This window comes from Onthophagus taurus, chromosome 5, assembly GCF_036711975.1.
Source record: "Onthophagus taurus isolate NC chromosome 5, IU_Otau_3.0, whole genome shotgun sequence".
NCBI classification, from domain to species: domain Eukaryota; kingdom Metazoa; phylum Arthropoda; class Insecta; order Coleoptera; family Scarabaeidae; genus Onthophagus; species Onthophagus taurus.
This window is the reverse complement of record NC_091970.1, coordinates 7,853,616-7,878,535: the sequence shown is the minus strand read 5'-3', so window position 1 is coordinate 7,878,535 and position 24,920 is coordinate 7,853,616. Positions and strand designations below refer to the sequence as shown.

The window sequence follows — 24,920 nt, the reverse complement described above, 5'->3', positions numbered from 1 at the left end:
GAATGGCTCATCCTGGAAGCTTTAAATTTGGTATAAGGTAACCTCAAACATTGCTTTATAACCTCAAAAAGCTTCGTTACTTAATTCCAAGCCGTTTAGGAGATATTAATTTTTTTGGATAACCTCACTGCTAATAAACGTCAATTTGAATCAGATATTTTTAAAAGGTTATATAAAATGAATGGCTCATCCTGGAAACTTTAAATTTGGTATAAGATCAAGGTCTATAGAACATAAGGTTACCCAATACCGATTCTCCTCCTCTGAGAGGCAAGGTGGGTCAGTGACGTAGCTGGTTCTATGAACAACACAACACGATGCGAGGTTTAAATATTTTGTATAGACTGTACCACAGTATAGGCACGTATAGGCTATCTTTTATTTTGACTGTATCGAACCAGTGACGTCAATTTGCGGGGTAATAATCGATACTACAGAGGCATAGGGAATGAGGTAACCTTATGTTCTATAAACCTTGGTATAAGATAACCTCAAACATTGTTTTATAACCTCAAAAAGGTTCGTTCCTTAATTCCAAGCCGTTTAGGAGATATTAATTTTTTTGTATAACCTCACTTTCAATAAACGTCAATTTGAATCATATATTTAAAAATTTAGATGAAATGAATGGTTCATCCTGGAAACTTTAAATTTGGTATAAGATAAACTCAAACATTGCTTTATAACCTCAAAAAGATTCGTTCCTTAATTCCAAGCCGTTTGGGAGAAATTAATTTTTTTGTATAACCTCACTTTCAATAAACGTCAATTTGAATCAGTTATTTTTAAAAAATTATATAAATGAATGGCTCATCTTGGAAACTTTAAATTTGGTATAAGATAACCTCAAACATTGTTTTATAACCTCAAAAAGATTCGTTCCTTAATTCCAAGCCGTTTGGGAGAAATTAATTTTTTTGTATAACCTCACTTTCAATAAACGTCAATTTGAATCAGTTATTTTTTAAAAATTATATAAAATGAATGGCTCATCCTGGAAACTTTAAATTTGGTATAAGATAACCTCAAACATTGCTTTATAACCTCAAAAAGGTTGGTTACTTAATTCCAAGCCGTTTAGGAGAAATTAATTTTTTTGTATAACCTCACTTTCAATAAACGTCAATTTGAATCATATTTTTAAAAAGTTATATAAAATGAATGGCTCATCCTGGAAACTTTAAATTTGGTGTAAGATAACCTCAAACATTGCTTTATAACCTCAAAAAGGTTGGTTACTTAATTCCAAGCCGTTTAGGAGACATTAATTTTTTTGTATAACCTCACTTTCAATAAACGTCAATTTGAATCAGTTATTTTAAAAAATTATATAAAATGAATGGCTTATCTTGGAAACTTTAAATTTGGTATAAGATAACCTCAAACAATGCTTTATAACCTCAAAAAGGTTGGTTACTTAATTCCAAGCCGTTCAGGAGACATTAATTTTTTTGTATAACCTCACTTTCAATAAACGTCAATTTGAATCAGATATTTTTAAAAAATTATATAAAATAAATGGCTCATCTTGGAAACTTCAAATTTGGTATAAGATAACCTCAAATATTGCTTTGTAACCTCAAAAAGATTCGTTCCTTAATTCCAAACCGTTTGGGAGAAAATAATTTTTTTGAATAACTTCACATTCAATAAACGTCAATTTAACTTTACGATTTTCAAAAATGTATATAAAATGAATTATTGATTTTGGATCTTTAAAATTTGATATAATACAACCTCAAACATTCCTTTATAACCTCAAAAAGATTCATTTTTTAACTCCTAACTATTTTGGAGAAAAAATTTTTTTTTTAACCTCACTTCTAACAACTGTCAAATTTAATCAGCGATTTTAAAAAATATTGTAGTATTTTGTTTGTTTACATATTATATATTGGGGTTTCTTTAGCTATGAGACTCTTGTTAAACTCAGGGTTTCGGGCAAGTTCAGGTTCAAAAAGAAAAATAATAAGGTTCGACAAAAATTCTTTTAACTAAACAAAAAAAATTAACACGTTTTATGAATAACGAAAATAAAATTGTTTTTCTAAATTTACTTTATCAACAATGCCTATTGACGAGAGGTAACTTTTAAATAAAATAGAAAACTGCGATAATCGACTGAAACATCGATCTGAGAGAGAACACGTTTATTCTTTCGAGAGAGAGAGAGAGAGCAGGATAAAAATTCGTTATATCCGTTCTTAGAAATAACAAATGGCTGACGCCTTAAATCGAAATCAAACTCGTTAGAAAAATAGTGTTAAATAAAAGAAAATTATACAAGACAAACTAACAAATCTTTACCCACAAGTATTGATAAAAATTATAAGGAAACTCTTGTGAGTTGTGTTTTGAGTTTGATTTGTTGATTTTCCTTTTGTAGGTTATGTTAAATAAGAAAAATAAATTATCATCCAACTCACTGCGAAAAAGAAAGGATTGGAATTCAATGTGGTATCAGGATAATGGATTGTTTCTTGGTTTTGGAGCACGAACTAGTTTTCTGGATTGGTTACAGGATTCCTCGTAGTTTCCGGTCTCTCTTTCGGATTGTCTACAGGATTCTTCTGATGGAAAATTGGACTGCTGTTCTTCGGATGATCTCAAAGAAGTTTCAGGAGTTCTCGGAATAGGTAGATTCTTTTTTTTTATATATCGTTGGTTAAATTGGCTTTATAAAATTATTGTAATTTTAAAGGTTATCTCTCGGAGATTTAAATTTTTTCTGTCTGACGACGTGGATTCAACGCTGGTCAGACGACGACTCTCTCGCTGGCTGTTCGCGATTTCCTTATATACCCCGGCACTCCAACTGTTTCTTCCTCGTTTCTGATTGGTTCTTAGGTTCGCGCCTTTTTCAAAATTCAAAATTCTTGCATCGAAACTAGCGTCATCTCTCGGATTTTCTCGGAACTAACCTTCAAAATTAAATTCTTTTTCCGTTAATTTCTCCCTTATTCCTTTATTAATCGTAATAAAACTTCGTATTCAACGTTGTTTTTTCTTGTTTTCAGACATACATTGGAGTACACGCCAAATTTCATCAATGAGCAAAGTTAGAAATATTCAATTTTAAATCAATGATTTCCTCCTCAAAATAACGTTAAAACATCAAAGGATGGATGAAAAATGTGCTTTAGGAGCTGAACTATATTAATTGATACTTTTGGAAGCAAACTAAACGGTTTTAGATAAGATTTCCACCAACAAAAAATCTCTGTCAAAATTTTAAGGTTATGTTCTCTCGGTGAACTAAAGGATGGTTAATTCTATCACAATATATATCACATGAATCTTGGAAAATTCAAATTTGGTATAACGTAACTTCAAACGTTAATTTATAACCTCAAAAAGTTTCGTTTCATAATTCCTAGTCGTTTTGGAGAGAACAATTTTTCGTTTAATAAACGTCAATTTACATTTGCGGTTTTCAAAAATGTATATAAATCGTATTATTGGCTTTGGAACTTTAAAATTTGGTATAATACAACCTCAAACATTCTTTTGTAACCTCACAAAGTTTCATTTCTGAATTCCTAACCGTTTCAGAGAAAAGTGATATTACGTGCTTACAATAAAAATAAAATGATCAATATAATCCTCAATCTTTTATTATTAATAATATGGAAAAATTAAAGTTATATAACTCAATTAAACTGTACATACTTTAATCCTACACGATAAAGAAATAAAATTAAAAATACTTCCAAATAAAAACAGTTACAAAAATATTTTGAATCTGCAAAAATTATTAACTTTCATACCAACTGCTTTAAATTTTAAATTTAATTAAGTTACTGTATAATTTATTAAGTTAGTGATTAACCAAAATAAAAATTAAATTACAAAAATAATGTTAAATTAAATTCTTAAAAACTCAAAAATGATTATGGCAAATTAAAACGCCTCAATTTCAATTTCAACTTGTACACATAATTCCTTTTCGTTTTATATATATTTTTTAAACATAACCTAAACAAAGCGCGTTAAAAAGCTTAACATCATACAAAAAAAAACCCTTCAAAAAATGAATTTGGTACTTTTTACTGAACATCACCAATATCAACTGGTATCGACGTTGTGTACGTTGGCAATTCTAATTCTTCGTGTTTTTTCATTTTCATCGCTTGCTGAAGCTTGTAATGATTGATAATGTCTTGATCGGCGGGACAACTTTGGGTGAACGCGTCCAATTGATACATATGATACATGTAACGCCACAAAGCGACGAAATCTTCCGGTATTTCATAATCGACGAAGTATTTACCAGCGACGCGAATATGCTGTAATCTGGGCATTAATTCGCAATCGAAACAACAAATTGCGTCGCCCGTAAGAAACCTTGTTTCACGTTTTTGGAGGTGCTCGTTAATCCTTTTTAGATGACTGGTTAATTGGTTGTTTTTCTTTTCGTCTTTTTTAACCAAAATTAATTTTAGTTTGCTGTAAAGGTTTTCGATTAAAGTCGCTACTTCTTTATCCTGGTTAAAACAAACAAAATTTAATTCAAAAAGAAAAAGGAATTGATTTTATTTTTACCTGAACAAACAGATTGTATCCACCAGGTACATTTTTCATGATATATCTTTCTATCTTTTCGTTTTCTAAAATTGCGGTCCCCCTATCGATTAGAATCGGAGGCGGAGTCGCTTCGAAATTGGTGCGAAAATCGGGGGGCGGTTTTTGCATGTCGACTGTTGTCACCTTCAAACTAATTGTTTTTAATTCTGCTAATAAATATAGGTCCATAAAGTATTCTTGGCAGAAAAGACATGCTCCTTTTCGAACTCCATCAATTGTTGATGCCTGGAAAATAAAATTATGTGTTGAATGATGTCAAAAACAAAGTAAAGCGGTGGCAAAAACGATCTTCAAGATACGCGGCGATATTGAGGAAGGCCAGAAAAATTTTGACTGATATCAGAGACAATTTTGAGTCTTGTCATAAACGATGTTGAAGAATATTTAGGAAGGGATGAGCTTCAGAGGTATCAAAGAGCATCATTTATCAATAATGATGGAGAAGATGCTGAGGAACAAGTATTGCTGAGGCAATGATAACATTGGAAGATACTAAGGATGTTGAGGTTGGAGGCGATGATTATCTAATTGGACCGATATTTCTAGTAGGAGGACTTACTGGCGTGGGGGATCTCTGAAGACATTAGTTTACACTACTCCAGTGGAGAATTTGGACGATTAATTGCTGGGTGTAACTCTAAACTAAACACCCTGTATAGGGATACAGAACATGTTGAGAAACGCCTGGACAGTGTTGCGAGATGTTATTGATTTGGTATAATAAAACCTCAAACATTCCCTTATAACCTCAAAAAGTTTCATTTCTTAAGTCCTAACCGTTTCGGAGAAAAAAATTTTTTTTAACCTCACTTTCGATAAACGTCAATTTGAATCAAATATCTTTAAAAATGTATATAAAATGATCCTGGAAACTTTAAATTTGGTATAAGATAACCTCAAACATTGCTTTATAACCTCAAAAAGATTCGTTACTTAATTCCAAGCCGTTTAGGAGAAATTAATTTTTTTGTGTAACCTCACTTTCAATAAACGTCAATTTGAATCATATCTTTAAAAATGTATATAAAATGAATGGCTCATCCTGGAAACTTTAAATTTGGTATAAGATAACCTCAAACATTGCTTTATAACCTCAAAAAGGTTCGTTACTTAATTCCAAGTCGTTTGGGAGATATTAATTTTTTTGTATAACCTTACTTTCAATAAACGTCAATTTTAATCAGATATTTTTAAAAAGTTATATAAAATGAATGGTTCATCCTGGAAACTTTAAATTTGGTATAAGATAACCTCAAACATTGCTTTATAACCTCAAAAAGGTTCGTTACTTAATTCCAAGTCGTTTGGGAGATATTAATTTTTTTGTATAACCTTACTTTCAATAAACGTCAATTTTAATCAGATATTTTTAAAAATGTATATAAAATGAATGGCTCATCCTGGAAACTTTAAATTTGGTATAAGATAACCTCAAACATTGCTTTATAACCTCAAAAAATTTCGTTACTTAATTCCAAGCCGTTTAGGAGAAATTATTTTTTTTGTGTAACCTCACTTTCAATAAACGTCAATTTGAATCAGATATTTTTAAAAAGTTATATAAAATGAATGGCTCATCCAGGAAACTTTAAATTTGGTATAAGATAACCTCAAACATTGCTTTATAACCTCAAAAAGATTCGTTACTTAATTCCAAACCGTTTAGGAGAAATTAATTTTTTTGTATAACCTCACTTTCAATAAATGTCAATTTGAATCATCTATTTTTAAAAAGTTATATAAAATGAATGGCTCATCCAGGAAACTTTAAATTTGGTATAAGATAACCTCAAATATTCCTTTATAACCTCAAAAAGGTTCGTTACTTAATTCCAAGCCGTTTGGGAGAAATTAATTTTTTTGTATAACCTCACTTTCAATAAATGTCAATTTGAATCAGCTATTTTTAGAAAGTTATATAAAATGAATGGCTCATCCTGGAAACTTTAAATTTGGTATAAGATAACCTCAAACATTGCTTTATAACCTCAAAAAGGTTCGTTACTTAATTCCAAGCCGTTTAGGAGAAATTAATTTTTTTTTATGACGTCACATTCAATAAACGTCAATTTGAATCATATTTTTAAAAATGTATATAAAATGAATGGCTCATCCTGGAAACTTTAAATTTGGTATAAGATAACCTCAAACATTCCTTTATAACCTCAAAAAGGTTCGTTACTTAATTCCAAGCCGTTTGGGAGAAATTAATTTTTTTGTATAACCTCACTTTCAATAAACGTCAATTTGAATCAGATATTTTTAAAAAGTTATATAAAATGAATGGCTCATCCTGGAAACTTTAAATTTGGTATAAGATAACCTCAAACATTGCTTTATAACCTCAAAAAGATTCGTTACTTAATTCCAAACCGTTTAGGAGAAATTAATTTTTTTGTATAACCTCACTTTCAATAAACGTCAATTTGAATCAGATATTTTTAAAAAGTTATATAAAATGAATGGCTCATCCAGGAAACTTTAAATTTGGTATAAGATAACCTCAAATATTGCGTTATAACCTCAAAAAGGTTCGTTCCTCAATTCCAAGCCGTTTGGGAGAAATTAATTTTTTTGTATAACCTCACTTTCAATAAATGTCAATTTGAATCAGCTATTTTTAGAAAGTTATATAAAATGAATGGCTCATCCTGGAAACTTTAAATTTGGTATAAGATAACCTCAAACATTCCTTTATAACCTCAAAAAGGTTCGTTACTTAATTCCAAGCCGTTTGGGAGAAATTAATTTTTTTGTATAACCTCACTTTCAATAAACGTCAATTTGAATCAGATATTTCTAAAAAGTTATATAAAATGAATGGCTCATCCAGGAAACTTTAAAGTTGGTATAAGATAACCTCAAACATTGCTTTATAACCTCAACAAGGTTCGTTACTTAATTTCAAGCCGTTTAGGAGATATTAATTTTTTTGTATAACCTCACTTTCAATAAACGTCAATTTGAATCAGCTATTTTTAAAAAGTTATATAAAATGAATGGCTCATCCTGGAAACTTTAAAGTTGGTATAAGATAACCTCAAACATTGCTTTATAACCTCAACAAGGTTCGTTACTTAATTCCAAGCCGTTTAGGAGATATTAATTTTTTTGTATAACATCATTTTCAATAAACATCAATTTGAATCACATATCTTTAAAAATGTATATAAAATGAATGACTCATCTTGGAAACTTTAAATTTGGTATAAGATAACCTCAAACATTGCTTTATAACCTCAAAAAGTTTCATTTCATAAATCCCAACTGTTTTGGAGATAAAAAATTTTTTTTAACCTCATTTCTAACAAATGTCAAATTTATCACTAATTTTTAAAAGTATATATCAAATGAATGGTTCATCCTGGAAAGTTCAAATTTGCTACAGCATAACTTCAAACATTCCTTTATAACATCAAAAAGTTTCATTTCCTAAGTCTTAACCGTTTTAGAGAAAAAAATTTTTTTTTAACCTCACTTTTAACAAACGTCAATTTAAATCTGCTATTTTCAAAAATGTTTATAAAATGAATTATTTACCTTGGAACTTTAAAATTTGGTATAATACAACCTCAAACATTCCTTTGTAAGCTCAAAAAGTTTCATTTTTTAAATCCTAACCATTTCGGAGAAAAAAATTTTTTTCAACCTCACTTTTAACAACTATCAAATTTAATCAGCGATTTTTAAAAATATATATCACATGAATGGTTGATCTTGGAAAGTTCAAATTTGGTATAACATAACTTTAAACATTAATTTATAACCTCAAAAAGTTTCGTTTCTTAATTCCTAGTCGTTTTGGAGAGAACAATTTTTTCTTTAATAAACATCAATTTATATTTGCAATTTTCAAAAATGTATATAAAGCGTATTATTGATTTTAGAACTTTAAAATTTGGTATAATACAACTTCAAACATTTCCTTATAAGCTCAAAAAGTTTCATTTTTTAAATCCTAACCATTTCGGAGAAAAACATTTTTAACCACACTTTCAACAAACGTCAAATTTAAACAGCGATTTTATAAAATATATATCTAATAAATGGTACATCCTGGAAACTTTAAACTCGGTATAAAATAACTTTAAACGTTTCTCTACAACATCAAAAAGTTTCATTTCTTAAATCCTAATAGTTTTGGAGAAAATAATTTTTAACCTAACATTTGGTAAATGTCAAGTTTAATCAGCGATTTTTAAAAGTATATATAGAATGAATGGTTCATCCTGGAACGATTAAATTTGGTATAATGTAAGGTCAAACGTTCCTTTATTACCTCAAAAAAAATCATGACTTAATTTCTAACAGTTTATGAGATAATTATTTTTTTCTTTAAAAGCGATAAATTTAATCAGCGATTACATCATTCCATGAATTTAGAAAAAACATCATTTGAATCTTTATAAATAATAAAAATCATTTCTACGCAATTTCTTTAACCCCTCAACAATTTGAGAGTAGGGTTCGTGACAGTTGGTAACATTAACAGGGAATTTAGTTACATCATGTTTTAAAATCAATTTGTGTCACGTTAAGTTAAAAACTTAACCTTTAAAATTTGAACTTGACAGGTATCTGTCAAAAATGTTCTTTAAACTTAAATACGGAAACTTTGTGGTTTGTAATAAAACATTTTTTTTTCGTTTATAATTCTTGAAAAGTTGCCAAATAATAAAGTTTACAAGCTGTCAGGCGTATTTATTTTTAACTTTACCCCAAAAATAACCGCTGCATTTTGTGCCAGTTAGAAAATACATTTCATTTCATCAACCAAATCGAAAATAAATTCATCTCTCCCGAGTAACATTCACCGCCTTTGCGGAATAGACAACAAAAGATCCCTTGACATTTAACTCGGGTGAAGTTAGCATCTAAAATGAAGTTGTTAGGCAATGTTGACATTCTTTATAAAATAAAAAAGTCTTTTTAATTAAATTTTTGTTTAATTAACAATAATTTTTGATAAATGCGCAAATAAAAGGTACTTTGTGTGCGATATTACTTAAAAAGGAAGTTGGTGTCACGTTAATATATATTTAAAAAGAAATTTTTCTAGATAAGATATAAAAATTTCCGGGGAAATACATATTTATTTTTTTATATTTAAACATCAAAGAAATTTGCCGAAATAGATTTAGAATTATTTAAAATTTTATAATAAAGGGAACCAGGAAGAGATTTAATCTAATATTATTAAAAAATTAAAATCAATCAATTACTTAAATTGATTACAAAAAATAACTAAAACGTTCCAATTCTATTTTATTTTTAACTTTATAACAAAGATAACATCACTCAACCTTATTTTGATAAGATAAAAACTTAACGATCTAAAGCGATATAATAGTATGAGGTAATTTTTTTATAAATACACACTTAAAGTCTGTATCTTGGTTTTAATCCGGTTAAAAATTAAAAAAAAAACTAGTCGTTTATCGCTTTGTGGTTTAAAGTTTTAAAAAATTGCGTAAGCAACACCACAGAGTAAAGATAAAACAAATCACAAAAATAAACTTTACGTTATAAAAGTTTAAAAAGTTTTCACGAAGTTGTTATCTTAATTTTGGTCACGTTCACGTTTCTAAATGCGGGTAACGCAAAACGTTGATCATTTCAAAGAGGTATTAACCTAAAAAAGGTTGACCCAATAAAATTATTCACCGTTTTAATACGACTGTGTCACTTAAAAGCCGAGGCAGAAAAGTGTACAATAGAGCAGAAAGAGATATTAAACGTTTTTCAAATTTAATGGTATTATTTAACCAAAAGCAAATATATTGGGCCCTTTTAGTAAATTCTCTTTAACCTCACTTTTAATAAACGTCAATTTAAATTTGCGATTTTCAAAAATGTATATAAAGCGTATTATTGATTTTGGAACATTAAAATTTGGTATAATACAACCTCAAACATTCCTTTGTAAGCTCAAAAAGTTTCATTTTTTAACTCTTAACCATTTCGGAGAAAAAAAATTTTTTTAACCTCACTTCTAACAACTGTCACATTTAATCAGCGATTTTTAAAAATATATATCACATGAATGGTTCATCTTGGAAAGTTCAAATTTGGTATAACGTAACTTCAAACGTTAATTTATAACCTCAAAAAGTTTCGTTTCTTAATTCCTAGTCGTTTTGGAGAGAACAATTTTTTCTTTAATAAACGTCAATTTACATTTGCAATTTTCAAAAATGTATATAAAGAGTATTATTAATTTTGGAACTTTAAAATTTGGTATAATATAACCTCAAGCATTCCTTTATAAGCTCAAAAAGTTTCATTTTTTAATTCTTAACCATTTCGGAGAAAAAAAATTTTTTTAACCTCACTTCTAATAACTGTCAAATTTAATCAGCGATTTTCAAAAATATATATCACATGAATGGTTCATCTTGGAAACTTTAAATTTGGTATAAGATAACCTCAAACATTGCTTTATAACCTCAAAAAGGTTCGTTACTTAATTCCAAGCCGTTTGGGAGATATTAATTTTTTTGGATAACCTCACTTTCAATAAACGTCAATTTGAATCAGATATTTTTAAAAAGTTATATAAAATGAATGGCTCATCCTGGAAACTTTAAATTTGGTATAAGATAACCTCAAACATTGCTTTATAACCTCAAAAAGGTTCGTTACTTAATTCCAAGCCGTTTGGGAGAAATTAATTTTTTTGTATAACCTCACTTTCAATAAACGTCAATTTGAATCAGATATTTTTAAAAAGTTATATAAAATGAATGGCTCATCCTGGAATCTTTAAATTTGGTATAAGGTAACCTCAAACATTGCTTTATAACCTCAAAAAGGTTCGTTACTTAATTCCAAGCCGTTTAGGAGATATTCATTTTTTTGGATAACCTCACTTCTAATAAACGTCAATTTGAATCAGATATTTTTAAAAAGTTATATAAAATGAATGGCTCATCCTGGAAACTTTAAATTTGGTATAAGATAACCTCAAACATTGCTTTATAACCTCAAAAAAGGTTCGTTACTTAATTCCAAGCCGTTTAGGAGAAATTATTTTTTTTGTATAACGTCACTTTCAATAAACGTCAATTTGAATCATATCTTTAAAAATGTATATAAAATGAATGGCTCATCCTGGAAACTTTAAATTTGGTATAAGGTAACCTCAAACATTGCTTTATAACCTCAAAAAGGTTCGTTACTTAATTCCAAGCCGTTTAGGAGATATTAATTTTTTTTGGATAACCTCACTTCTAATAAACGTCAATTTGAATCAGATATTTTTAAAAAGTTATATAAAATGAATTGCTCATCCTGGAAACTTTAAATTTGGTATAAGATAACCTCAAACATTGCTTTATAACCTCAAAAAGGTTCGTTACTTAATTCCAAGCCGTTTAGGAGATATTAATTTTTTTGGATAACCTCACTTCTAATAAACGTCAATTTGAATCAGATATTTTTAAAAAGTTATATAAAATGAATGGCTCATCCTGGAATCTTTAAATTTGGTATAAGATAACCTCAAACATTGCTTTATAACCTCAAAAAGGTTTGTTACTTAATTCCAAGCCGTTTAGGAGATATTAATTTTTTTGGATAACCTCACTTCTAATAAACGTCAATTTGAATCAGATATCTTTAAAAAGTTATATAAAATGAATGGCTCATCCTGGAAACTTTAAATTTGGTATAAGATAACCTCAAACATTGCTTTATAACCTCAAAGAGGTTCGTTACTTAATTCCAAGCCGTTTAGGAGATATTATTTTTGTTGAATAGCTTCACATTCAATAAACGTCAATTTAACTTTACGATTTTCAAAAATGTATATAAAATGAATTACTGATTTTGGATCATTAAAATTTGGTATAATACAACCTCAAACATTCTTTTATTACCTCAAAAAGATTCATTTTTTAACTCCTAACTATTTTGGAGAAAAAAAATTTTTTTTTAACCTCACTTCTAACAACTGTCAAATTTAATCAGTGATTTTTAAAAATATATATCACACGAATGGTTCATCTTGGAAAGTTCAAATTTGGTATAACGTAACTTCAAAAGTTAATTTATAACCTCAAAAAGTTTCGTTTCTTAATTCCTAGTCGTTTTGGAGAGAAAATTTTTTGTTTAATAAACGTCAATTTACATTTGCGATTTTCAAAAATTCAAGATTACCGTTTTATTTCAATTAACCAATTAATAAGAAATCAGACATTGAGTGAGTCAATCTTTTTTTCTTAGTTTGAATCATCTTAAATAACTCTTCTAACTCCATGACGTTTTTATTACAGACTTTACTACGAATAAAGCGAAAAAAAGAATCGTGGAGTTGATGGATTGCATCATGCGATGGATTTAGAGAATGTGGGAAAAATTCTTTTACATTTTCTCTTCATAAATCAAAAAAAAAATTTTTTAACCCGTCAAATAGTTGTGGATTAAAAACAGTTGGCAACAACAACAGGGAATTTAGTTACATCAAGTTTTAGAACCAAATATGTCACAACGACGTTTAATATTTTAAACTCGTAATTCAAATAGAAATAAATAAGTTTTTAACGTTATATTTATACACAACAAATAAAAAGTGAGTTAATAAAGTGCAACTTATTGGGATTTACTTAAAACGTCACGAGGTATCGGCGAAATAAGGTAAGATTTAACCTTTAAAATTTGACCTTGACAACTTAAACCTGTCAAAAATTATTTTATCTAAATGCAATAATTTATCAGATTATTCGCTGTATATGTTTTATACTTGACCGTAATTCGAAAGAAAGAGAAAGTTTTTCTCTATAAATACCACAGAGTCAAACAACCTTATTATAACCGTTAAAATTTCCATCAATTTTGTTGATCTAATCTTTACATAATCATCGCATCGTTTAAAAAATGATGTTTAAATATTTATTTTTTAAAGTAAATAAAACTCATCTTATAAAACGCGTTATTCTAAGGTTTGCACGTTTATTTAAACCGAGACTGGATGAGTCATGCTCTGGTGACCTAACAAAACGCAACTTGAAGCCTTTGGGCCTTACCATTGATCGCCCTTGAAATGTTAATAAACCACGAAAGTTCGATGACTTTAATTTAATCGAAAATAATGAATTAAAACCTTAACTGTTAATGTATCGCGACTTTTTCTTATCGCCGATATGCAAGATTAAAATGACATCATCGCCCAAGTTAATAACAATAACAATTCGATTCGCTTTATAGGTTTTTAAGCATAAAAAAAGGCAACAACTGGTTAATTAAACGATAAGAATTTGAACGACACACTTTATTGAAAGTGTCGAAGACTTTTATTTCTCTTGATTGCTTCTCAAAGAGAACTTTTCCTTGACCATGGACTTCTAAAGTAAAACCACCACAGCAATTGGATATAATTAGAAAGTTATAAATTAAGAGACAAAAAAAAAATGATACTATAAATAGTATAAATAAACATTCTTGCATTTTAGAAAGTACAAAATCGAATATAAAACCCTTCAAACAAAAATTACAATTAAATTTGTAAGTTTATTAATTTATAACCTCGATTGGATAATCGACATAAATTTTAACGTGGTGAGGTAATCAGAAAGTGGAGTTTTCGTCGTAACACCATTAAAAAACGGCCAATAAACTTTACAACAATAGCGAAAGGTAACGCACAAAAATTCTCTAAAAAAACATGTTTAAGAGATGTTTTTTATTAAGCAATTTTAAATTCAGTGCTTTAAAGAAATTGCATTCAACGAGGTTAAAAAAATGTTAGTACGCAATTACTATTAAAGTAATTTAAATAATTTAAGTTGAGTCATCATGTTTTTATTTCTAAATGTTTATTTTATTTCACCGAGTTTTATTCGATTTACCGAAAATAAACGATTCGTAAATATTGCGGTAGAGGATTAAAAAACGTGTGGAATGAGTCCAAACACGATGTATCTAGGTGTTATATTACTCGAGATATCGTTATTTTTGTAAAATCAAGATGGCCGAAAACAAAACACTAAAAAATGGCGCATAAAAAGTGTATTTTATGATAAATTTAGGGTGTGATACATTAAATTAGGTTAAAAATTCCTGATTTTTATGAAAATCTTATTACTTGTGGTGATTTTAAAAATGTTTGATAATTTTAACAGAAATAAAAATAAAATAAACTAATATGGCGACTTCCGGTTATTAATATAAGCTTATATATTCTTAATCGTCACGGAAAATGCTTTAAAATGAGTCCAAACACGATATATCTACGTGTTATATTACCCAAGATATCAATACTTTGATAAAACCAAGATGGCCGAAAACAAAACACTAAAAATTATGTCATTTATTCCTTTAGAAGTGAATTTTATGGTAGATATAGAGTGTGATACATCAATTTAGGTTAAAATTTCCTGATTTTCACGAAAATGTTACTACTTTTAATGATTTTGACACTTTTTAATTGAAAATATTAATAAAAAATTATCAACCTAAATTTTTTAGATATTTTTAATCTTCATGAAAAATCCTTTGAAATGAGTCCAAACGAAGTGTATTACAAAAATTTTATAAAATTCAAGATGGCCGAAAATAAACGATTCGTAAATATTGCGGTGGAGGATTAAAAAACGTGTGGAATGAGTCCAAACACAATGTATCTAGGTGTTATATTAGCGGAGATATCGTTATTTTTGTAAAATCAAGATGGCCGAAAACAAAACACTAAAAAATGGCGCATAAAAAGTGTATTTTATGATAAATTTAGGGTGTGATACATTAAATTAGGTTAAAAATTCCTGATTTTTATGAAAATCTTATTAGTTTTGGTGATTTTGAAAATTTTTGATAATTTTTAATTGAAAATAATTACAAAAAAAATTTAAATCATAAAACGAAGTAAATGTTGGTTTAAATTTGTTTTGAAGCGATTATAAATATGAGATAACAAAAATTAAAATAAAATAAACTAATATGGCGACTTCCGGTTATTAATATAACCTTTGATTTTTATATATTCTTAATCGTCACGGAAAATGCTTTAAAATGAGTCCAAACACGATATATCTACGTGTTATATTACCCAAGATATCAATATTTTGATAAAACCAAGATGGCCGAAAACAAAACACTAATTAATTATGTCATTTATTCCTTTAAAAGTGAATTTTATGGTAGATATAGAGTGTGATACATCAATTTAGGTTAAAATTTCCTGATTTTCACGAAAATCTTATTACTTTTGATGATTTTGAAACTTTTTAATTGAAAATATTAATAAAAAAAATATTAATCTTAAATTGGAATAAATATTAAAACAAAATTTCTTTTAAAGCGCTTACAAGCATCATATAGCCAAAATAATAATAAAATAAATAAGATATGGTGACTTCCGGTTATAAATATCAACCTAAATGTTTAAATATTTTTAATCTTTATGAAAAATGCGTTAAAATGAGTCCAAACATGATATATCTACGTGTTATATTACCCAAGATATCAATATTTTGATAAAACCAAGATGGCCGAAAACAAAACACTAATTAATTATGTCATTTATTCCTATAAAAGTGAATTTTATGGTAGATATAGAGTGTGATATATTAATTTAGGTTAAAATTTCCCGATTTTCACGAAAATCATATTACTTTTGATGATTTTGAAACTTTTTGGTATAAATATATAAAAATTAAAAAAATTGATTCCGTAACTTAAAATTCGAGGCAATAGGAGTGAACATGAGTATAGAAAGAAGAGATATTAAAACGTTTTGAAATTTAATTGTGTTATTGAGTTGCCGAGGCAAATGTGCTGCTGAGGCAGGACCGATTATATGTAGCTATAAACAAATATATCGGGTTGTTTTTAAACTATGATCACATCAGCTAAAAATGTTATCTTTTAATACCATTATCTTAACATAAAAGTTGTAAGGTATATAATTGCCTCGTTTTTGTAAACTTTGAATCTTTTTATTAAATATCATTTTTAAGGGGGTAAATATGTTATGACCAGATAATTTGGAGATAAAGCATCTCTTGAATTACTCTTGATAGTAACGCATCAACATTTTCTTGATGATTCACCATGTTTATAGTAAAATGAGTTTAAGTAATATTGATCACAATGAGATTATGTTTCATTATAAATCGAAAACACTAAAAATACCAATAAAAACACGTAGATTTTTAATTTAATTCGAGTTTGAGATTAAGTTTCACTATGTCATGTCATATAGGTCTTTTTGTCATTTCCCATTTTAAGTTGGTAATAAATAATTAAAATTAGTGCGATAAAAAGATGTTTGAGTGTAAAATATTGGAAGAATGATAAATTTAAAGGATGTATTTAATGAAATTGAAATATAAAACAAAAAAATATAAAGAACACATTTAAAAATTAAAATGACATATGTCAAAATGACAAGTAAAAATACAGTAAGATGTCAAAATTTAATATTAAAATGTATTAATATTAATAGTAAGATCTAGTTTACATAAAACGTTATAAATCAAGGTCGAGAAAATCTAAAAAAATACAGTAAAAGAGAAAGAAAGGTTTAAAATAAAACCGAAATCCTAATTAATTTAATTTTTAAACGTTTCCAATTAATTACAAATCCTTTCAGATCTTTTCATAATTGTTACATAACGTTTTTAACTTATTCAAAATCAGAAAAGACGGCCGCTTTCATTACGAATAGTTCTGAAGAGTTTCGTACCACACCCAAAGGAAAAACTTACTTTTATTATCAGTTCGACGACCGGAACATCCTCGCCGTTTTCGTGTCCATTCTCCGGGATTTCGTCCGACATAATTCCAAATTGTGGTTTATTAAAATATTAAAAAACTCAAAATCAAACCGAAGGCACTACTAGAAAAGGCGGAGTACGAGTACAACCTCTAAATACCGAAAACTGACTGTTCTGTTGATGACAGTTGGTGTTTTCAATTGACAGTTACGCGTCAATCGCCGTCGGTATTACAGGTTGCGCAAATTAATACGCAATTATATCCCCGAAAGTTATGCAACCCAATTTGCTAAGGTGTTGAGTAAGTTGCAAAATTACTAATTTCTAATTTTATTGTTAAATAACTTGGTTTTGGGGAAATACCAAGCGTTGACGTAAACATCGTAATGTACTTGAAAGTTTTATTTAAATAAACAATTTAGTTACATAATTATTCTCCTACAGCTTCAATATTTTCCTCATTTTGATCATTACCATCATCAGGTATTGTAGCGAGTAATGTTTCGATGATATTTTCAACCATTTTTAAAACTTCCGGAGATACTTTTGAAAGATCCATTTTATCCCGTACTTGGGCCATCGAGGGATTTCCCTCCCTAATAAACTTCAAAATATCATTGGTTATTAAATCTCGAATAAAACTCCAAATATCCGAATCGGTTTCTTCATAAACAGATTCTCCTTCTATTTCGCCCACGATGGTCGGAGGAATTATTGGCTCTTTAGCTGCTTCGTAATAAAGGTACCATTTATTAAGAGCTGGATGAGGTTCCAAATCGAATTGGTAACAATAAAGCCCTTGTTTGTATTTTGTAACTGATAAATCGGATGGAACATCGTTTGGATCTAATACATCATCAGGAATTCCTGTTTCTTTGTTAATTTGGGCTAACCATGCATCAAGTTCAGCTTCTTCGTCTTTATCTGGTTCTGATTCTAAAGTGAATAATCCGCATTTTGTGATTATTATCGATTTTTTGGGGGATTCGTAATCGGTTGGGACTGATTCTATTCGCTTTAATACTTCTTCACCTTGAATTAATTGGCTAAAAATGATTGGTTGGTACAAAAATTAAGATTAATTTGGAGTTTACCCAAAGGCTACGTATTTGCAATCCATCCACGGCGTTGGATCTAAAGAAATAACGAATTGGGTTGTGTTGTTTGTGTGTTTCTCTTGGTGGCAAGTTGAAAGGACTCCTCTTCTATCATGCGGGATTAAATAATTCTCGCACGGAACTGGGCGATTTTCTAAATCAAATCCCCCCATTTGCAACCAACTTCCTTTTACTATCCTAAAATAACTCAATAAAAAGATAATTACAAAAATCGTTTGTTACCTGTGAATTGGTCTACCTAAGAAGCCGCGTTTTTTGCTTTTACACCTCCTTAAGAATCGCCTAACAGTTCTTGGGACTTGATCGAAATAAAGCAAAAAAAGCAAACTCCCAACGCATCGATTATCGATGGAAACTTGTAAATAGGCGAATTTCCTCTAAAAATATTGCTTTTGGTTTAATTTCCCCACATAATTTCATAATACTTTTATATCAACGGCTTTGTTGTAAATATCCGTTAATTCTAAAACCCCCAAACAATGAAAATCTTTGGTAACCCGCATCCTAGCCTTTTTAATCGCGAAATTAAACAAGGCCACATCATCCCCGATGAATTGGTTATCTAAAAACACGACAGCACCCTTTTCTAACGTCCAAACTTTCCCCCCTATCGTCCGCCGAATCTTAAAAAGAAATAAAATAATATGCAAAAAAATGATTAAATTTAGTTTATTAACCATCCATAAATATTCGTTCCATTGCACGTTAAGCATCGGTCTAAAAACGGCCGGATCGTAATCGTTAGGAAATCCCTTCATCAACCTTTGGACGTAAAATTTACATTTTTGGTACTCCACGGTCGTTAGAATCCCCACAACCGTAAATTTTGGTTTTGGAATCACCTCCACGGGGTCCAACATGTTAAAAAAATCCTTAAAAAAATGATTAATTCAAAAAAATTAACACAAACATAATCACGAAGAAAAATCTGACGTAAAAGTGACACGATTTATTAAAAAAAAATAAATACACCATTTTTTGAAACATTTTGATTTGGTAATGATAAATTTTAACTTTAATTTTGAAATAATCTCAATCTTTATAAAAAATCCTTTGAAATGAGCCCAAACACGAAGTGTTTTAAAAAAAATTTATAAAATTCAAAATGGCCGAAAATAAACGATTCGTAAATATTGCGGTGGGGGATTAAAAAACGTGTGGAATGAGTCCAAACATGATATATCTAGGTGTTATATTAGCCGAGATATCGTTATTTTTATAAAATCAAGATGGCCGAAAACAAAACACTAATTAATTATGTCATTTATTCCTTTAAAAGTGAATTTTATGGTAGATATAGAGTGTGATACATCAACTTAGGTTAAAATTTCCTGATTTTCACGAAAATCTTACTACCTTTAATGATTTTGACACTTTTTAATTAAAAATATTAATCAACCTAAATTTCTAAATATTTTTAATCTTCATAAAAAATCCTTTGAAATGAGTCCAAACACGAAGGGTTTTAAAAAAATTTTATAAAATTCAAAATGGCCGAAAATAAACGATTCGTAAATAATGCGGTGGGGGATTAAAAAACGTGTGGAATGAGTCCAAACATGATATATCTAAGTGTTATATTAGCCGAGATATCGTTATTTTTGTAAAATCAAGATGGCCGAAACAAAACACTAATTAATTATGTCATTTATTCCTTTAAAAGTGAATTTTATGGTAGATATAGAGTGTGATACATCAATTTAGGTTAAAATTTCCTGATTTTCACGAAAATCTTACTACCTTTAATGATTTTGACACTTTTTAATTAAAAATATTAATAAAAAAATATCAACCTAAATTTTTAAATATTTTTAATCTTCATAAAAAATCCTTTGAAATGACTCCAAACACGAAGTGTTTTAAAAAAATTTTATAAAATTCAAAATGGCCGAAAATAAAGGATTCGTAAATATTGCGGTGAGGGATTAAAAAACGTGTGGAATGAGTCCAAACATGATATATCTAGGTGTTATATTAGCCGATATATCGTTATTTTTATAAAATCAAGATGGCCGAAAACAAAACACTAATTAATTATGTCATTTATTCCTTTAAAAGTGAATTTTATGGTAGATATAGAGTGTGATACATCAATTTAGGTTAAAATTTCCTGATTTTCACGAAAATCTTACTACCTTTAATGATTTTGACACTTTTTAATTAAAAATATTAATCAACCTAAATTTCTAAATATTTTTAATCTTCATAAAAAATCCTTTGAAATGAGTCCAAACACGAAGGGTTTTAAAAAAATTTTATAAAATTCAAAATGGCCGAAAATAAACGATTCGTAAATATTGCGGTGGAGGATTAAAAAACGTGTGGAATGAGTCCAAACATGATATATCTAGGTGTTATATTAGCCGATATATCGTTATTTTTGTAAAATCAAGATGGCCGAAAACAAAACACTAAAAAATGGCGCATAAAAAGTGTATTTTATGATAAATTTAGGGTGTGATACATTAAATTAAGTTAAAAATTCCTGATTTTTATGAAAATCTTATTAGTTTTGGTGATTTTGAAAATTTTTGATAATTTTTAATTGAAAATTATTACAAAAAAAATTTTAATCATAAAACGAAGTAAATGTTGGTTTAAATTTGTTTTGAGGCGATTATAAATATGAGATAACAGAAATAAAAATAAAAAATAAACTAATATGGCGACTTCCGGTTATTAATATAAGCTTTGATTGTTATATATTCTTACTCGTCACGGAAAATGCTTTAAAATGAGTCCAAACACGATATATCTATGTGTTATATTAGCCAAGATATCAATATTTTGATAAAACCAAGATGGCCGAAAACAAAACACTAATTAATTATGTCATTTATTCCTTTAAAAGTGAATTTTATGGTAGATATAGAGTGTGATACATCAATTTAGGTTAAAATTTCCTGATTTTCACGAAAATCTTACTATTTTTGATGATTTTGAAACTTTTTGGTACATTTTGACATTTTTTAATTGAAAATATTAATAAAAAAAAGTACTAATCTTAAATTGGAATAAATAGTAAAATAAAATGTCTTTTAAAGCGTTTACAAACATCATATAATCAAAATAATAATAAAATAAATAAGATATGGCGACTTCCGGTTATATCAACCTAAATTGTTAAATATTTTTAATCTTTATGAAAAATGCTTTAAAATGAGTCCAAACACGATGTATTTATGTGTTATATTACCCAAGATATCAATATTTTGATAAAACCAAGATGGCCGAAAACAAAACACTAATTAATTATGTCATTTATTCCTTTAAAAGTGAATTTTATGGTAGATATAGAGTGTGATCAATTTAGGTTAAAATTTCCTGATCTTCACGAAAATCTTATTACTTTTGATCATTTTGAAACTTTTTGGTACATTGGTACTTTTTATTTGAAAATATTTATAAAAAAATTTTAAATCTTAAATTGGAATAAACATTGAATTAAAATTCCTTTTGAAGCGATTACAAATATGACATAATCGAAATAAAAATTAAATATGGCGACTTCCGGTTATTAATATAAGGTTTAATTTTCAAATATTCTTTATCTTTATGAAAAATGTTTTAAAATGAGTCCAAACACGATATATCTAAGTGCTATAGTACCCAAAATGTCGTTACTTTGATAAAATCAAGATGGCCGAAAACAAAACACTAATTAATTATGTCATTTATCCCTTTAAAAGTGAATTTTATGGTAGATATAGAGTGTGATACATCAATTTAGGTTAAAATTTCCTGATCTTCATGAAAATCTCGTTATTTTTGATGATTTTGAAAATTTTTAATATACTTTTATGATTTTTATTTGAAAATTATTATAATCTTGAATCGTAATTAATATTAAATTAAAATTTCTTTTAAAGCGGTTATAAAGCCCGAAATAAAAATGAAATAGCTAAAATATGGCGACTTCCGGTTATAAATGTCAAATTTAATGTTCAAATATTCTTAATCTTGATGAAAAATCCTTTAAAATGAACTCAAACACGATGTATTTAACTTAAAAATTCGCGGAGATACAACAATGTTAATGGATTATGTTGCCAACTTCAGGGCAATATATAAAAGTGTTAATAACTCGGTTATTTTTTGAGATAACCCTATCATGTTTGGGCTCATTTTAAAGAGCTTTTCACGAGGAATAAGAATATCGTATTTTTATTTAATAATTTGGAAGTTAATTTTTTTGTGAAGTCGATAAAAACGAAAAAAAATTATGTTCGTACAAGAAAGAGAAAAATAAAAATCACTTAACGCCTTTCAAAAGCATTCGAAAAACCGCACACGTGTCTTAAAATTTAATAGTCCCATCGGTTCGATTTCTAGACGCGGTCGACTTATTAACTTCCACGAGTTTTAGAGGACCGCTTCGCGACGATAAACGCAATTTTACTACTCCACTTCCATTGTCCAACCGATGAATTATTACCAAGTAACTGTCTTTTACTCCTCGCTAAATCACCTTTTACGGTCGAGACTTTTTGAAATGTGTTGAAAAATGATTATGACAACTTGAAAGGTATTAATTCCCTCGTAAATTTTCTTAAAGGAATAAAAAAATTAAAATATTTTGTGTTAAATTAATTAAAAAAGATTTTTTGTAAGGAACATTTATTTGATTTGGAAATTATTAAAAAAAAAAATCAAATTCTTTTTTTACATCACAATTATTTTGATATGTTGATATCGATATAAACGAACATTTAATTTTAAATTTTGATCAAAATTTACCACGTGGCATTTATATCAAGCACATCTACTTATTCATTTTAGGCTACTTATAATAGGTTTTTTACAAAAAATTAATTAAATTAATTTATGCAAGATAATTTTTAATAATGAATCGAATTCTTGGAAGGTTCATCATGAGAAGTAGAAAAATACATTCTTAGTTGCTAAGTTATAAGATAAACCACAAAAAAAAAAATTAAAACAATTTTTTAAACAAATTCTTTTCTCGTACAAAAATACATTTTGGTTTCGACTTAATCACACACATCTTTTTTAATTTTTAGCGTCCACGCACGTTTTTAAAACAAAAAGGGTTTAAATTGAAATAAAAATGAATTAATAAGGTCTCCAAACTCCTGATGGGTCAGTAACTTGTTCTTGACTCCGGTCGCTTTCTTCGATTTGCGAGTGAGCTTGGTTGACCTCTTCAACACTGTTATTACCCGATTGATTCGCTTCGAGATTCCCTCGTACTGGCGTCAAAGATAACGAATCGTTAAAATTAAGATACTGATCTATTTTGTCAGCGTTACCATGTAGGTGGAGGTGAATTTGGTTTTGATTGACCGTTGAGTAAACGTGCGGATACAGGACCATTGTTGTGCTACCACTGTTCAAGTACTGTTGGTTGTTGTTCGTCGAGTTGTAATAGTTGTAATTGGCTGGATACGTCGCGTTCGTACTCCAACTATTTGGGTGATAAGCAGCGTCGGAGTACCGCGAAACCGTTCCGACCATTGGATCTAAATCCGCTTTGGCACTGTTGAAGATTTGAGAAGATGTTAATGGGGTGCTTATGTACTCGTTATGGGCTGGATCTAATACTGAAACAAAAAATTAATACAATAAAATCGCGATGTAACGGACAAAATGAAAATTTCATGAATATCTTTGTTTTGCAAGTTGATAATCGGAGAATGATATAAAAATTTTTTTATAACAAAAGTTGTAGCAAATTTTATTCTTAACAATAGTGCTCTTTAACACTCTTGCTCTCAGATGCATAGATATTGAGAAAAATGCGAAAATATGAAAATTTGATGAATTTCGCTATTTTACTATGTGCCAATGGTAACAATCGGGAATCGGGGAATGATATAAAAAAACTTTTATAATTAAAGTTGTAGCAAATTTTATTCTAAACAATATTACTCTCTTGCACTTTTGCTCTGAAATGTATGGATATTGAGAAAAATGCGAAAATATGAAAATTTGATGAATTTCGTTATTTTACTATGTGTCAATGGTAACATTCGGGAAGCGGAGTATGATATAAAAAAACTTTTATAACCAAAGTTGTAGCAAATTTTATTCTAAACAATATTGCTCTCTTGCACTTTTGCTCTGAAATGCATAGATATTGAGAAAAATGCGAAAATATGAAAATTTGATGAATTTCGTTATTTTACTATGTGTCAATGGTAACATTCGGGAATAGGAGAATGATATAAAAAAACTTTTAAACCTAAAGTTGTAGCAAATTTCATTCTAAACAATATTACTCTCTTGCACTTTTGCTCTGAAATGTATGGATATTGAGAAAAATGCGAAAATATGAAAATTTGATGAATTTCGTTGTTTTACTATGGGTCAATGGTAACATTTGGGAATCGGAGAATGATATAAAAAAACTTTTATAATAAAAGTTGTAGCAAATTTTCTTCTAAACAATATTGCTCTCTTGCGCTTTTGCTCTGAAATGCATGGATATTGAGAAAAATGCGAAAATATGAAAATTTGATGAATTTCGCTGTTTTACTATGGGTCAATG

The 24,920-nt window shown here is 28.4% G+C and overlaps 4 protein-coding genes and 1 long non-coding RNA gene across 8 annotated transcripts in view; 2 read left to right on the top strand and 3 right to left on the bottom strand.

The window, feature by feature from the left end:
• The first annotated feature begins 1,982 nt into the window (after positions 1–1,982).
• Positions 1,983–4,487, top strand: LOC111415838 (uncharacterized). Its single transcript, XR_011640246.1, has 2 exons — positions 1,983–2,636; positions 3,018–4,487. It is a non-coding gene; the product is annotated as an uncharacterized lncRNA (long non-coding RNA).
• Positions 3,599–17,509, bottom strand: LOC111415836 (chloride intracellular channel protein 5). The gene is made up of 3 exons (XM_023047722.2): positions 17,286–17,509; positions 4,543–4,809; positions 3,599–4,484 (listed from the first exon to the last, which is right to left on the bottom strand). Exons 1-3 carry the CDS (start codon positions 17,355–17,357, stop codon positions 4,047–4,049), a joined length of 777 nt encoding a protein of 258 aa, XP_022903490.1. The 5' UTR covers positions 17,358–17,509; the 3' UTR covers positions 3,599–4,046.
• LOC111421975 (uncharacterized) overlaps positions 12,693–24,920 on the top strand; it is a 220,012-nt gene continuing 207,784 nt past the window's right edge. Inside the window, exons 1-2 of the mRNA XM_071195638.1 lie at positions 12,693–12,784; positions 12,858–13,218. The gene's annotated coding sequence lies outside the window, so the exon portion shown is untranslated. The remainder of the gene's footprint in view (positions 12,785–12,857; positions 13,219–24,920) is intronic.
• Positions 17,682–19,373, bottom strand: LOC111415834 (probable inactive peptidyl-prolyl cis-trans isomerase-like 6). 2 transcript variants are annotated; one of them, XM_023047717.2, is made up of 5 exons: positions 19,090–19,373; positions 18,838–19,035; positions 18,635–18,789; positions 18,389–18,589; positions 17,682–18,340 (listed from the first exon to the last, which is right to left on the bottom strand). In XM_023047717.2, exons 1-5 carry the CDS (start codon positions 19,270–19,272, stop codon positions 17,725–17,727), a joined length of 1,353 nt encoding a protein of 450 aa, XP_022903485.1. In that variant the 5' UTR covers positions 19,273–19,373; the 3' UTR covers positions 17,682–17,724. The 2 variants fall into 2 exon arrangements, with proteins under 2 accessions (XP_022903485.1, XP_022903486.1); XM_023047718.2 differs by having other exon boundaries at positions 18,838–19,019; positions 19,090–19,200.
• The window catches only part of LOC111415835 (protein lozenge-like), a 72,334-nt gene continuing 70,643 nt past the window's right edge, over positions 23,230–24,920 (bottom strand). For 2 of the 3 annotated variants that reach the window (XM_023047719.2, XM_023047721.2), the window contains one exon: positions 23,230–23,973. In XM_023047719.2, coding sequence (XP_022903487.2) covers positions 23,486–23,973 — 488 coding nt within the window. In that variant the 3' untranslated portion in view covers positions 23,230–23,485. The remainder of the gene's footprint in view (positions 23,974–24,920) is intronic. The other variant, XM_023047720.2, reaches the window with a different exon arrangement.

What these genes read in the sequence shown, in the direction of transcription:
- LOC111415836 (XM_023047722.2), bottom strand. Translation starts at nt 17,357, where the DNA reads ATGTCGGACGAAATCCCGGAGAATGGACACGAAAACGGCGAGGATGTT. An exon ending in TCGTCGAACTGATAATAAAA is followed by an intron (nt 4,810 to 17,285) that starts GTAAGTTTTTCC and finishes TTTATTTTCCAG; the next exon opens with GCATCAACAATTGATGGAGT. An exon ending in GATACAATCTGTTTGTTCAG is followed by an intron (nt 4,485 to 4,542) that starts GTAAAAATAAAA and finishes TGTTTTAACCAG; the next exon opens with GATAAAGAAGTAGCGACTTT.
- LOC111415834 (XM_023047717.2), bottom strand. Translation starts at nt 19,272, where the DNA reads ATGTTGGACCCCGTGGAGGTGATTCCAAAACCAAAATTTACGGTTGTG. An exon ending in GGAACGAATATTTATGGATG is followed by an intron (nt 19,036 to 19,089) that starts GTTAATAAACTA and finishes TTTCTTTTTAAG; the next exon opens with ATTCGGCGGACGATAGGGGG. An exon ending in ACAAAGCCGTTGATATAAAA is followed by an intron (nt 18,790 to 18,837) that starts GTATTATGAAAT and finishes CAATATTTTTAG; the next exon opens with AGGAAATTCGCCTATTTACA.